General features: G+C 40.3%; 2 protein-coding genes across 4 annotated transcripts in view; both read right to left on the reverse strand.

The window, feature by feature from the left end:
- LOC124172740 (zinc finger protein 268-like) overlaps positions 1–14,264 on the reverse strand; it is a 405,740-nt gene that overhangs the window by 266,650 nt on the left and 124,826 nt on the right. The window lies entirely within an intron of this gene.
- Positions 1–14,264, reverse strand: part of LOC124172742 — a 126,238-nt gene that overhangs the window by 39,480 nt on the left and 72,494 nt on the right. For all 3 annotated transcript variants that reach the window (XM_046552228.1, XM_046552226.1, XM_046552229.1), the window contains exons 3-4: positions 13,594–13,689; positions 1,949–2,270 (exon numbers count right to left, since the gene is read on the reverse strand). In XM_046552228.1, the coding sequence (XP_046408184.1) occupies positions 1,949–2,270; positions 13,594–13,689 (418 nt within the window). The remainder of the gene's footprint in view (positions 1–1,948; positions 2,271–13,593; positions 13,690–14,264) is intronic.

The raw sequence follows: 14,264 nt of genomic DNA on the forward strand, positions 1-14,264 counted from the left end.
CAGCCAAATGCATTGCCTGTTCTTTAATGATGGATCCATCGAACGGCACATTCGAACTCCGCGCTTGTTTGCACCATTTAAGAAGAACATCTTCCAATTCTGGAAATTTCCCATCACGAACGCGCTTTCGCTTTTTGTCACACTGACTTGTGATTTTTTCGCGGTTTCTTACAATCGTGCTTAATGTGGATGCAGGAATGTTTAATCTCCGCGCTAATTCCACTCGCTTTACGAGTGGATTTCGGTCCACTTCCTCGAGAATTTCGATCTTTTCTAAAGCTGTAATCTGCTTCACAGTTCGTTTTCTCTCCATTACAATTGTAATTTCACGGCCTTCACTACGATAACTCGTGCAATAGCAACAACTGCCCAAACGCGAAATTTGTGCTGTGAGTGGCACTCCTAAGGCAACAGAAGTTGAGGAGCTCGTGGTGGGGAAAATTGGGGCCTCTCATTGGTTGCAGTTCTGCAAAGTCAGACATTCCCGAAAAATGGCCGCATTTATTTTCATCACGTAACAACAATTGAGAAATGTGTTTTGATTAATCGTAGAAAGAGAGATATGGAATGAAAGTAACAATGTCCGTGGCTGATGATTCTGAATTAAATCATGAATTCGGAGGTTTACAACCCTTAAGGAGATACTGGAGAACGAATTGCGGGTTGCGTCACGGCAAGCAATTGAGCGTACTAACCAGGAAAGCGCAATGTTTTCAAACGTACTAACCAAATACTTTTACCTGTATTTTGTTCGGATGGTACCGGGACCGAGAGAAATCGATGTACTAAGGAGGAAAACGTACTAACGAGGAACGTACTAACCAAGTTCCACTGTATTCAATTTAAAATTGCTCCTATGGCAGCTGCATATTGAGTGTTTAGCTAAATTACTTTTTTCATTTATGTTATGTTTGTAAGCACTTAAATGCTCTTTCTTCCTGACTTCAAAGCTTCTCCCTGTATGCCCCACGTAGACACTATTGCAATCGTTGCATTTCAATGAATATACTTCACACCTGTCCAATTGGTCTATCTGATCCTTACATTGAACGATCAGTCTCCTTAGAGTGGCATGAGGTTTAAAAGCCATGCGGAATTTGTCCTTGGGTAAATGATGAGCCATTTTCAGAGAAAGTGCATCGAGGTACGTCACTGTGCACAACTGCCTCTTTTTATCCTCGTCCGCCGAAAACATTTGGTCGATAGACAATCCTCTCTGTTTTTTAAAAATCAGTTGTTGCTGCCTTAGTAATTGTCTGATATCCAGGAAACTTATAATGGAATACCACAAAGTAAAGCAAGAGTTAGTGAATAGGGTGGTTTCCTATTATTTTTTTATTGCCTAAATCGAAAGATAATTACTCCTGGAGTACGTATTTCACGCTTATAGATTTTTAAATGACGATATCTATTTTTCGCGATTAAATTAAAAGTGAACATTTTCAAGCGCGCGAAAACGCGACGGCTAAGTATGAATGCTGGGAAAACTCCGTGTGACATTCTGGTTCCTGCTGCCGCAAGTGAGGTGACCTTGGGGCGAGGCTTTGAGCGCTGATACGACGCAGGATGCTAGCAGGTAGCAGAGTACCATGCCGGCTGGTAGCGCTAGGCTTACATAAGGATTATTAATACCTTATCAAACGAAGGAAACTTTCCGACAATAGGAAGTTTTAATAGGTGATTATTAAGAGATGTTTCCCTGAGCTCTGTGCCTCATGCATGCATTGGTAATCTCAGATGATGTAAAACTCCTATCTACTCGTATAGAAACTAGGTCCCTATGACATCACGTGGAGTGGCATCGAATGCACGCCTATCTGGCCTTTTTCAAATGAGGTTAAAATTGACCATTGCCATTCGTCTAAACTGGGATTTCTAATACCAAATAATTTGTATATTATGAATACACTAATGGTGGGTAACGAATCGCAATCAATGCCTTTCATACCTTGGTATGCGCTGTAGACCATCATCAGTTTGACGGGTTCCTCTCCGACCCTCAGCGGTCGGTTGGAGAGATACAAGTGCATCTTGAGCTCTCCCTTGTTATCCACTTCCGCAGCATCCGAGACGACCGATTCGTACGGATTGATGCGCTGAGTCTCCACCATGAAGGATGAGATGAAGTGATCCTCCCTCGGAGGGGTTGGTGGCAGGGGGTTGGCAAATGGGGGAGGCAGCGTCTCGTTGTGGTCCACGAGGAGGCCAAACAAAGCGTTGCCACAAATCCTTGCGCCTCTGTAGTCGGAGTCGTTTTCAATGTCTCTTTTCTGCAAAAGAAATCGATTACTGTATTACTATTACCGCTGCGATGCAGGCACATTGCCGAGTACCCAGGTAGGGTTTGGATTAAATGAGGATTATTTATACCTTATCAAATGAAGGAAACTTTCCCTACTTAGGCATTTTCAATAGGTGATTATTAAGAGATGTTTCCCTGAGCTCTGTGCTTCATGCATGCATTGGTAATCTAAGACTATGTAAAACTCCTATCTACTCGTATGGAAACTAGGTTATTGTGATGTCACGTGGAGTGGTATCGCATGGGCGCCAATCTGACCTTTTTCAAATGCGGTTAAATTGATCATTAATATTCGTCTAAACTGGGATTTCTAAAACCAAATAATTTGTATATTATGAATACAGTAATGGTGCAGGAAAAATACAGGGAGTCAATGTATCTAAGGCCATACTCTCATTGAATTTGAACCTGTTGATGTCACGCAGCAACGAAACTGGTCGTTAGTAAAGTCATACGTGGAATTTTATGGTATATTTAAGTTTTTTATTAATAGTGTATTGATAATTCTAACTTTGAATTTTGGAAGAAGATTTCTCGAAAGGAAATACAGTTAAATCTCTATGTAGTGAACCTCTTCACATCATGAAACTCCATACTTCATACCATCCCTACGGTCCCCTGATATTTACATGTAAATTTATAGGCAAACCTCTATGTAGTGAACCTCTTTTATCTCGTAAAACCTCCACTTATCATACCAAGGAGACACCCCCGAGATGGCCCAACTACCTCCGCAAATCGTACTGAGACAACTAGAGACCATTTATGCAGCCTCGATTACGTACATGGAATGACATTATACAGTGGAACCCCGATCTATAGTTCCCGCATTGATCGTTTTCCCACATTCATCGTTTGCCGTTCCTGGTCCCAAATAAAGTTCCATAAAGACAATGTAATTTTTTCCTTTATCCATCGTTCTCCGAAGCATTGTTTTCCCACATTCATCGTTCGCCGTTCCTGGTCCCAAATAAAGTTCCATAAAGACAATGTAATTTTTTCCTTTATCCATCGTTCTCCGAAGCATCGTTTTCCCGCATTGATCGTTTGATGATCGCGGTCCCGTCGTATAATTTTCCCGCATCCATCGTTTGACGAAAATGAGATGGAGTTTGCAACGTGTTATTCGTGGCTAATAATGACAGACACAGTTTAAATCTTCCCCAGGGGATTGAAATACTATATGGAGAAGCTGAGTGCGGTGGGATAATTACATTAGCGCATTTCCCAAGATCCGCTATCCCCCTCCATTCAGCACTCGCCTCCCCCCTCTGAAGCTTCCCTCTTCTCCGAAACAAAAAAAGGTCCCACCTCGTGCAGGGATCGTATTACGAAGACTTTAGCTTCGAAAAAAATATCAAGTTACATGAGAAAAATAGAATCGTGCTTCACGCCTCTCCGATTCTCGCCCACTGAATTTTTTCAGCCTATGAATCACTCAGTAGCCCAAAAAGTGTCTAACAATGAATTTCGGCAATTCGTATTATACTTTTATTAGATTGAAATATTAGTAATGTGCACGTAGTTCAAAAAAGAATGGTACTAAACACGACCTATTTCTAACGTTATTTAAGCATTTTAAGCAAGGAAATAGTTGGAATAATACGATGGTGATTTCTGGCGAATCTCGATATCCTCGCAGCTGATTGTGAGCTTCTTGGCAGTTGATGCGACATTTTTTTCGAAAACAGGGCATCAGGTTACAATTTAAGAGTTATGCTACAAGTCTTACTTGAAAGAGTTGCAAACGAAGCGATGTCTTCTCAATAGTGATGGGTCGGTTCGATTCCTTGATTCTTCGATTCTCGACCAAGAACCGGAATCGAAAACGAGTACTTGCAAACGTGAAAAATCGATTCCGATTCCAGTAGTACTTGAAACCACAAATTTATTTAAGACCGCGTTTCCAACAGTCGTTTGAATTTTTGCGCCACGTAATCGTAATAACAAAACACATCTTCTAGGGATGTGCGAGAACTCGAAAATTCAAGTCGAGTCAAGTAGTTGGTACTCGACTCGAGCACTTTGAGTAGCATTACGAATGTCGAGTCGAGTAGTTAAGGTTACAGAGCTTTCGAGGCTAGTAGGTCCAGCAATCTGCCGACAGGAAGCGCTATCATGAAACTCATGTAATAATGCAGTTTTTACAGCCGATAAGTCATTCTAATGCCTAGGCCTGGTAGTTTCAGCTTGCCGAATACACCCTAGTTGTCAACATGGGCGCCAAATACCTTTACGCCAGCCGCGGCGGCCGATTGTCTTCCTACCCGGCGCACACCGGTCCGAAATCGGAAAAAGCTGGAATAAAGTCCAAAATGATCTTTTTGGGGATAGAGACTTGAAACATATCATAAATCATTAACAGATATAGATTTATATGCCATTTTACATAAATACGACCCTTTCGTGAGATACAGTGGCCCAAACATGACCAATTTTTCAATGCCACGCAAGATATCGTTTTTCCTCAAAAAATCTTTAAATTTATCCAGGTGGTTTTGCGTTGGTATGAGTTTTATGGAATAAAAAAACGCAATATTCCTTTGACCTGGTGCTTTGCCTATACTTTCAATGACTTTTGAAGATTTTGGCTCTCGTCTGTCTGGTTTTACAACGCAAAATGGCCGCCCGTTTTTCACCTGAAATTTGACATAAAGTAGACATTATCTTTCGTTTACGAAAAACATAACTCGGAAAATTTGTCCACAATATAAATGAGAGATTTTTAAAGAGTACTATACCATTTTCCCGAACTGAAGGCGGCTGACCTTGAGCGTGCTCGCAACCCACCCACTCTTCTAGCCAATCACAGAAGAGCGACAGGAGAAAGTGTGGAAGAGCCCGCAGTCTCTCTCCGAACTCCGTTGAGTGAACATCGCTCTCCAGCTGGCAGTGTTGCCAAGCCGAATCTTTGGAGATCGCCGAGCGCTCGTTCTGCTGCCCCCGAAAGTACCGTTACTCCCAAGGCTGGCAACGCCGGTCGGCCGGATGGAGGGGAGCGTAGGGGAAAAGGGAAGGGGATGGAGGGGAAGGGAGAGGTGGAAGGGGCAGCGCTTCCCATTGGCTACTTTCTATTTTCCACCCAGCCGCCTTCAGTTCGGGAAAATGGTATAAGTAGAAATATTGGTAAAAAACGTTTGCGACGAAAGAAATAAGAGCGATTTTTCAATCGCGAGTCAAGGCTGAGCTACACGCCGTGGAACTCTGAGGTTCGGTAACTGAAGCCGATTTTTCAAGTTTTTTTAAAACTTTAGTCTTGAAAATCGTCATTAAAAGCTCGGATAATCGTCTTCATTGATTTAATACACTAAAATGAGGATGTTAAAAAGAATTATGTATAGATAGACTGGACCATTTAGCTAGCGCATTACTCAAGTGAAAATACTAAGGATTGGATATTTTTCGGAACCATCCCACGCATAAGAAATATGGCTCGGGTTTTGAAGTAAAGTTAAGAGATTAAGTCAACATGCTTAAGAGAGAGGAAAATGAACTGTTTTCGTGAAAGGCAACAACCGATACCCTTTTTCCCTTTCCAACTTCGCCAGGGTGAGTCGCGTGGAAGGGGGAGTTTTGACACCACAAGGCTCTTTCAGCCTTTTTTATCACTGCGTCCGTCCAATGTGATATTCAATTGTAGCGTTTAGTTTCTTTCTTGAACTTAAAAAAAGCAAGAGATTTTTAGGTTGATTAAATGACATGAGAAGTGTAGAATTTTTTGGCTCTACAAAACTAAAGTTTAGCTCTATAGTTTGTTCGCTTCGTCCACTTGAATTCCATGAAGATTCAAGATCCAAAAAAATCGTTGATATAATTTTTAATAAAAATTCCAAAGTCTCCGAAATCTTGCAATTTTGGTAGGAAAGTTATTGCCCAGTCACACAAGTGTGTAGCAAAAGGCAATTTTCTGCAGGCGGTAATACTGTAATGTGAAGATGTCAAAACCTGCTGGCTGAGCATGTAGAATAATTGGTTTTTCTGCTTGAGAATTTGAAAGGGCCAAATATTACATGAATCATATACGTAGTATGTAATCTTTATTATAGCTGTGAAAATTACTATGCTTAGGGCTCTCCCTTGTAGTTTGGATACATATATGTGGTCGACATATTACTTGGAGTTAATTAATTTCAATTGTCCCTATGGAACTGTTGAAGACATATTAATTTTCATTCATCTCCTACTTCTGACAATAACCATCAACGATCCTCATTATATTTTCCTTCTTACATTAGGCTAGACATTCATCATAGAAAATTTGAGTAGAATACCGTATTTCTCCAAATATAGTCCCCCTCTAAATATAGTCCCTCCCCTAATTTTAAGGCTTGTGTTTCAGGAAAAAGTTAAAAATAAAAAATGGGTTTGAATATAGTCCCCCCTTTACTTTTACCATGGGCATTATTGGAAAAAAAGGGGGGACTAAATTCAGACAAATACGGTATATTGTAGTATGCATTGCTGTATTGCCTGGTTCAGAAATTTTCATACTCGACTGGACTCGATACTCGCGAGTAATTTTCAACTCGACTCGAGATCAAAAAGTGCTACTTGGAAATCCCTATTATATTCCGAAGGAGCAAATGCAGACTATGACAGGTGTGACTATAAATGACAGGTATATGGTCAAGATACAGAGATGCATTTGGAAAAGTACCCAAAGTCACCATAGCAAACATTGTTGAAGCTGAAGTGGAAGCTTATTCATCAGAGATGAATGCACCACCAAATTCCTTCCCTGGGAAATACTGGAAGACTTGTATCTCCTACCCAAGGCTGAAAGTATTAGCGAAGAGGTTTCTTGCCATACGGCCATCCCCTGTGTTCAGTGAAAGACATTTAGTTCTGCAGGAAAAATATGTGATGGAAAATGCAACAGGCTTTATCCTGACAGAGTGAAGATACTTTGCTTTCTGAGCAAAAATTTAAAGTCTGTAACAGAAGACTAAATTTGTCAGACATTATTGATAACTATATGATATTAGCAATAAAAGATAGATATTAAAGGAGATACTTTTATTTTAAATTTAAACATGAGTGCCAATATTCTTGAGTGATACCTTTCATGCAACGCCACTTTTCAGGTATGTTCTGTTTTGAAATTTAGATACGTATTATATTTTAATTAAATAGTGATGACATGAAAGATGCTTTTGCCAGCTGACTCCTCACAGAGTAATATTTTTTTAAGAGGTTTTCTTGTTGCCTGGAATTAGGTGATATTTTTCTTGGAGCCTATGGCATTAGAATCGATGGAATCGGTATCGGTAGAATCAGAATCGAAATGTCAGAATCGGAATCAATAAAATTTTGGAATCGACGCATCACTACTTCTCAGGATATTTTTTTTCTACCTACTAGCAATCCGAATTCATCTCCACATCTGGCGCTACACTAATTAGAAAAGAATGGGTAAGTTGCCTTATCTTTAGAACAAAAAAATTCATTGCGGAGTCATATAGTCATGCTTCACCCTCTGCAATACGCTCTGCTTATGCCATACGCCATAGCATTAGTGCCGAACTTCACCTCGTACGAGTGGTTCCATACTTTCCAGGGTGAGTTGACCAGCGAGTGCTTTCCCTGTGGGTTCAATCAAGTCCGGTTTTATTTTTAATAGTTTTATTTCACCTTCGGACCATGGCCCTTCCGAAGAAACAAGTGAGAACTTAAAAAGATGGACTGAAAATAATTGAAGACGAAGAAAAGAATCCGGGCTAGAAGCGCATGAATATTGCAGAGTGCTTTGGGTTGTCCGCTAGCACATGACGGCAGGGGTGGGGGTATAGCGAGATACCTGGTGAAAATAAAAGGGGGATGAAGCCGAGGAAGTGGGGTGAAGGGCGTGCCGCTGACGATTAACGCAACATTGTTAACGCTAAACACATTGCCTCAATCATATTAAAAATTTAATTGTTAGAAAGGAACATTTCAAATCATAAACTATTTCTGGCCTTCTTGAACCATCTCACAACCAATCACTGCGTCGGCAAAAGCGGCTGTTTTAGGTATAACATGCACATTGCTCTCGTAAATACGTGTACTTGAAATGGCATTTGATGGTTAACAATTTTTAAATCAGACAAAAATCCGTAATAGCAGTGAAAATGCCGAGTGGAGTGCAAACATTTTTTGGCAAGCTGTCGTGTTCCTTTAGGATATTTGAAAGAGATATAAGTCGAATGAACAATATGACCTAAGTGTTTCGAAAAAGTAATAATATTCCTGTAATCAGCTAAAATCTTGTTTGAATCCATTAATAAATACCATAATTGGGAAAAATCCAGCGGATCCTGGGACATAGGCAATAGGGTGGGCCGAAAAAAGGTTTTTTTTCCTGATCAAATTTGCCCTGTGCGGGAAAGTTGCGAAATGATATAAGGATCTCGCACACAAAATTTTTTTCAAATCGGATAATATTAACCACTGCCGCCCGAGCTCTAAAGTTTAAAATTTTGCAAAAAATCAGGCTGATTTCAGAATCAAACGGCGATGAAGACGAATTTGATGAAAATATGGGATAATGGATAATATCAAAGAGTGGATACATGTTTATAGTTTATGAAAATGAAATTTGAAGTTTATTTGACAAAATCTATGGCTCAAAAAATGTCTATGAATTAACAACAAAATTAGAGTATAGACCACCCGCACCACACAACGCATTTTTGCCTACGTTTCTAAAATTCCATTTTGGGGGCTAAATTGCGGGTAAAATAATATTTATTTCGATTGAATTTAATTTTTTAGCAAATAAGTCATCATATGGTAGTAAATAATCCCACAAAAAGTAATAATACGGTAAATTTTTGAAATTAACATCAATCATAATGAAGAATAACGTACCTGTGGAGCTATTTTCAACAAGAAATTCAGCCAAGGCTGAGAAAAAACAGAACCTGAACACCAAGCATTTCACTAAGTAGCTCTCTGCTAGTCTCGTGAAGAAACTACCCAGAACTCACCACGAGCAAGAGGCTACCATCGAGTTCCACTCGTGTCCCCCCAACCAACCTTCCAAAGGATTACGGGAGGATTGACGCAATGGTTAGAATAGAGGGAAAGCGTACCAGGTGTGGAGTGGAGTGCATGATATTTGTTGCACCCGAAAATTTCATGGGTAATGATTTGCCCACTTATGAAGGGACGATGAAATTGTTTTTGTACTCTCGGTACATTGAAGAAGAAAGTTAAAATGCCATTATTTCTCTGCCGGGAATCGCGGAGGCAGTATTTATGCCATTGAAGGCATTTGGCATAGATCCTCTACCCCAGTTGTTGTAAATAGGCAAGTTTTTTGACGAATTATTCAATATCATGGAAATAATCGCAATATTCTTCGATCTGTCAACAAGAATGCGTTAATTGATATGAAGCAAGACTGTCTTCGTCACGCACGTCAGCTTTTTGATGTTGCGGCATGTAAATTACTTTAGTGAGACTAATTTTGTCTGTGATATTCCTTCGAAAATGCCTAGTTTAGAATGGGAATTTCCTAAGGACAGAGAAGAGCCAGGAAAATGAAGATAGGCGCCATCGATGTGCAGGAGACAAAAAATAGGAAGACGAGGCTTTGCAGGTTGGGAGGAAAAAAGGAACACCCGAATGCTCCACCCTATTTTGTCATAACACTTCTGTTTGGAAGACTCAAGTGATGAAATGACATTGATCGAAGAGGTATTTGATGCAAGTGAAGGAGAGGATTTCATGGAAAAAGGTTAGTGTAAGTAATTTGAAATTGCCAAGATTTGTCTCATCCTGTAAATAATTCTGTATATCAAACCATACCTCTGCAGCACTTGCATCTGCGCACCTAATAGATATCGGGTTGGTTACTCAAGGAGTCGATGTACTTGTTGTTGACAAGAACAGAGTTAGAAGGGAAAGGGAAAGATTGCGCTCGTCTCTTCGGAGGAAATTTGGGAACTGTTAAACTGCAAGCGCTTTACTTCGACGAGAGGAAAGACTCTGCTTTCGTTTAGAGTCAATCAAAGCGAAAAATAATAGTGGAGGAGCATGTAACTCTCGTTCAAGAGCCCGGTTCACGCTACTTATGGCATGTCACCCCATGTGTCAGCAAAGCTATTGGCCTCTAAGATTCCATCATGAATTTTCTAGCGGAGGAAATGATCATTATCGATGGACTGCAAGCAATTGTGTGTGATGGAACTGAGGTTAACACTGGAAGCCATGCCGGAGTAATCAGGAGAATGGAAATGGCCCTAAGAAGACCTTTGAATTGATTTGTTTGCCTGCTTCATTGCAATGAACTATCGTTCAGCACCTTCAAAAGAACTGATGACCCTGGCAAAATTTGTTATCGAAGTTTACGCTCCAATGCGGTTTTCAATAAAATTGAGACATTGAACGGAAGGGCCGAAGCATATTATGAACATGATTCTTCTTATGAAATATATGGATTGACCCATCAAATTACGTCGCTACTCTATAATTCAGGGAAATGTAATTTTGCTCACCCAGAGAATATTCTGCTTGCAATGTTAGCCGATGAACGCAGACAAATTCGTGAATTGGCCATCACAAAGACATTGAAAACAAGAGAAACTCAGCGGGAGGAATTGAGGAAATTCGAATTTTCCAAAGCTAAACTTCGATGCTCAAAATTATATCGACTTGGTTGACTGGGAAGCATTGAGGTAAATCAACCACCAATAGTAGCTGGGATGACAAACAAAAACTTGGAAGACCTTGTTACGGAAAGATCTGTATTAGACGTACCTTTTCCCTGCCATACACAAACAGTTGAAAGGATGGTACAAATGATAATGTTAGCATTAAAATCCGTGTGCAGTATAGAACGCAGGTGTGGATGGGCATTATCGTGCATAAGAGACAGAAAAATTCAGCCGAAATTCGAAAAAAATCACAAAATAATGTTGTCAGCTTAATTGATGTGCTTTCACAATCTTGTCTTTTGAAAGGTTGGCTGGGGGGGACACGGGTGAAACTCGATGGTAGCCTCTTCCTCATGGTGAGTTCTGGGTAGTTTCTTCACAAAACTAGCAGATGGCTACTTAGTGAAATGCTTGGTGTTCAGGTTTTGTTTTTTCTCAGCCTTGGCTGAATTTCTTGTTGTTTATTTCTTGTTGTAAAATTCGTCTTCATAGCCGTTTGATTCTGAAATCAGCCTGATTTTTCGCAAAATTTTAAACTTTAGAGCTCGGGCGGCAGTGGTTAATATTATCAGATTTGAAAAAAATTTTGTGTGTGAGATCCTTATATCATTTCGCAACTTTCCCGCATAGGGCAAATTTGATTAGGAAAAAAAAACTTTTTTCGGCCCACCCTAATAGGCAACCCGGACAAACATTCCCGCATTGATCGTTTTCCCGCATTCATCATTTTTTTCATCCATCCCCCTGAAAAACGACAGATCGAGGTTCCACTGTAATCAATTAATGTTTCATACTTCATACAACATACCACGTCCGGTATTTCATTCCATATTCATATTGAATGAAATACTGGACGACATTGTTAACTGTAACACTGTAAATCAATTCAAATTGGATTTCTTTTTGCTTTACACATTCTTATGTTATAAAACGTTTAAAATATATGCGTTATACGTTTACGTTTGCTTATTTACTCGAAAAATATATAATTGTAATGAAAATACTGTAAAAGTATGCATCATTAATACTATAAAATTGTATTTTCACTTTTGCTTTGTCATTCACTGCTGAGACTTATTTGTAAAATGTGATATGCTCCGTAGGACAAGGTCCTAGAACAATAAATTTATTATTATTTAGGGATGGTCGGATCGGATGCCTCGGATCCAAATCATCATCACTGGTCAACAATCCTAGGATTGGTTTGACGCAGCTCTCCACTCAGTTCTCCTATCAGCTAATCTTTTCACTCCTACGTATTTCTTCTCTTTCACATCTCTCTTTAGTTGTTCCATATATTTTGTTCGGGGTCTTCCTGTTCCATTCTTGCCTTCCACCTGTCCTTCGACGATTGTTTTCATCAGGCCACCATGTCTCAAGATGTGGCCTATAAGGTTGTTCCGTCTTCTTATCCTCGGATATTGCCCTTCATTGGATACATCGGGTCCAAAGTCGCGGAAGACATCGGATCTGGATCCAAAATTTTAATTAATAGCTTCAGTGAATGAATAAGGGTGGAAAGAGTTCCGATTCTATCTTCGAATGCGCCGTCACATGCGATTCTGGTCCTACTCATGAACCGTTTTGTTTGAAAGCTCTCGCAGAGATTACGGAGGAGAATTTCAGCCGTAGAAAACAAAAAAGGCAAAATACGAGTGGCACATAGTGTAACTCTTCCCAAGAGATTGAACAATCATCGGGGGAATCTCAGCGTCAGGAATTTGAAAATGCATTTGGATCCGAAAATATCCGATCCGAAAGATCCGGCTCCGAAAATATCAAGGATCAGATCCGAATCCGGATCCGAAAAAAATCCTGGATACGTCCAACCCTAATATTATTATTATAATTAATTGAAACCAAGGTTGCACTCTGTAAAGATAGAAGTGGTATAAGTATGCAATTGTGTGATATCCAGGAAAACTTACTTTGTAAGCAATTTACACGGCCCGATCAATTTCCCTTCTTTTTGGTTCCTTTTGGAATCTGCTATCCAGAGTTAAAATTTCCCGAAACAATTTTTCTACACCAGATATACAGTGCAACCTCGATAAAACGACACCCCACGGTGCACCAATAAACACTCGCTATAGCGAATTGTCGCTTTACCAGAGGTGGAGCAAATAATAGCCAATATACCTCATATTACTCCTTTATTTTTATTTTATCGCTTAGAAGTGTTTGGTGTTTTTTTGGCCATGTTGTGTTCCATCAAATGCTTTCTATTCATGCAACTCACGGACGTGCGGGTATGCTGCCGTCTGCTTTCTGCCGCCCGAGGAACAAAAGAAGATCAAGCATTCGCGAATGCTAATGCCACAATATTTTCACCAAAATTAACTACTTATTTATCGAACGACAGTTTACCACATAAATTTGAGACTGAGCACTCCATTAACTTCATTTCTGACAGATCGCTACCGATTACAGAGATTAAGGAGTCTTGGTGTAAGTTTTCCCGGCGGTGAAACCCTCACTATGGCGAGAGCCAACACCAAAAGGGCCTCGTAAAAACGAAATTTTTAACATGCTTATAATAGGATCAATTGACGGTGCATCGGCTATCTCTCGTAATAGCGGGGGTCTCGCTATAGCCCGTACTCGCTTTAATGAGGTTCCACATATAAGTGAGAGAGTAGGTAAACATATACTTACACCAATGGTAGCTTTGGCGGCATGCTTCAGTGCCTTCTTCTTCAACTTGTCTTTCTTGTGCTTCATCTTAAACCCTTTTATGGGTTTAAAAACTCTCTGGAAAGGAAAACAGCATTTTAATTGAGAATGCTTTTCATTTATCCTTCGCCACAATGCCACACAGGGGCACAGCTAGGAATTAAGGCTAGGGGGAGACATTTACCCTTTAGCTGCAGGAGCGTCAAAATTTTTCTGCCATTGTGTGCGGGACATGAGTGGGGAAGATATATTTGCGTTGACCCTGGACGTGTGTCTAGCAGGTTGGGGACCCTCATAATCTGGGACTGCCCACCCAACCCCCTGACGACAGACCATGAATATAATATGCCCTTGGTAATTACGCAGGAACGGAATACCCACCACTTAAAGTATAAGAAAGAGAGACCAATGCATTCAAATAAGTTTACCCGGCTAATGGACAATGGCAAGATAAATAAATTCATAGGAAATACAAGGATTTGTTGGAATTGTTATCATCTTAACTGCGCTGTGGAGAGTAGGGAGCTAATCATCTCTCTCTCGGAGGAGGGATAATAATCTGGGTAGCGCTTCCCGTGGTGAGGGTCCTCGAAAGACGCCTTTATGCTCTCGGCCACTAGGTTGGGCCGAGTTCAAGCAACCGCGGAAAGGAT

This window comes from Ischnura elegans (genome assembly GCF_921293095.1).
Source record: "Ischnura elegans chromosome 13 unlocalized genomic scaffold, ioIscEleg1.1 SUPER_13_unloc_2, whole genome shotgun sequence".
NCBI lineage: Eukaryota > Metazoa > Arthropoda > Insecta > Odonata > Coenagrionidae > Ischnura > Ischnura elegans.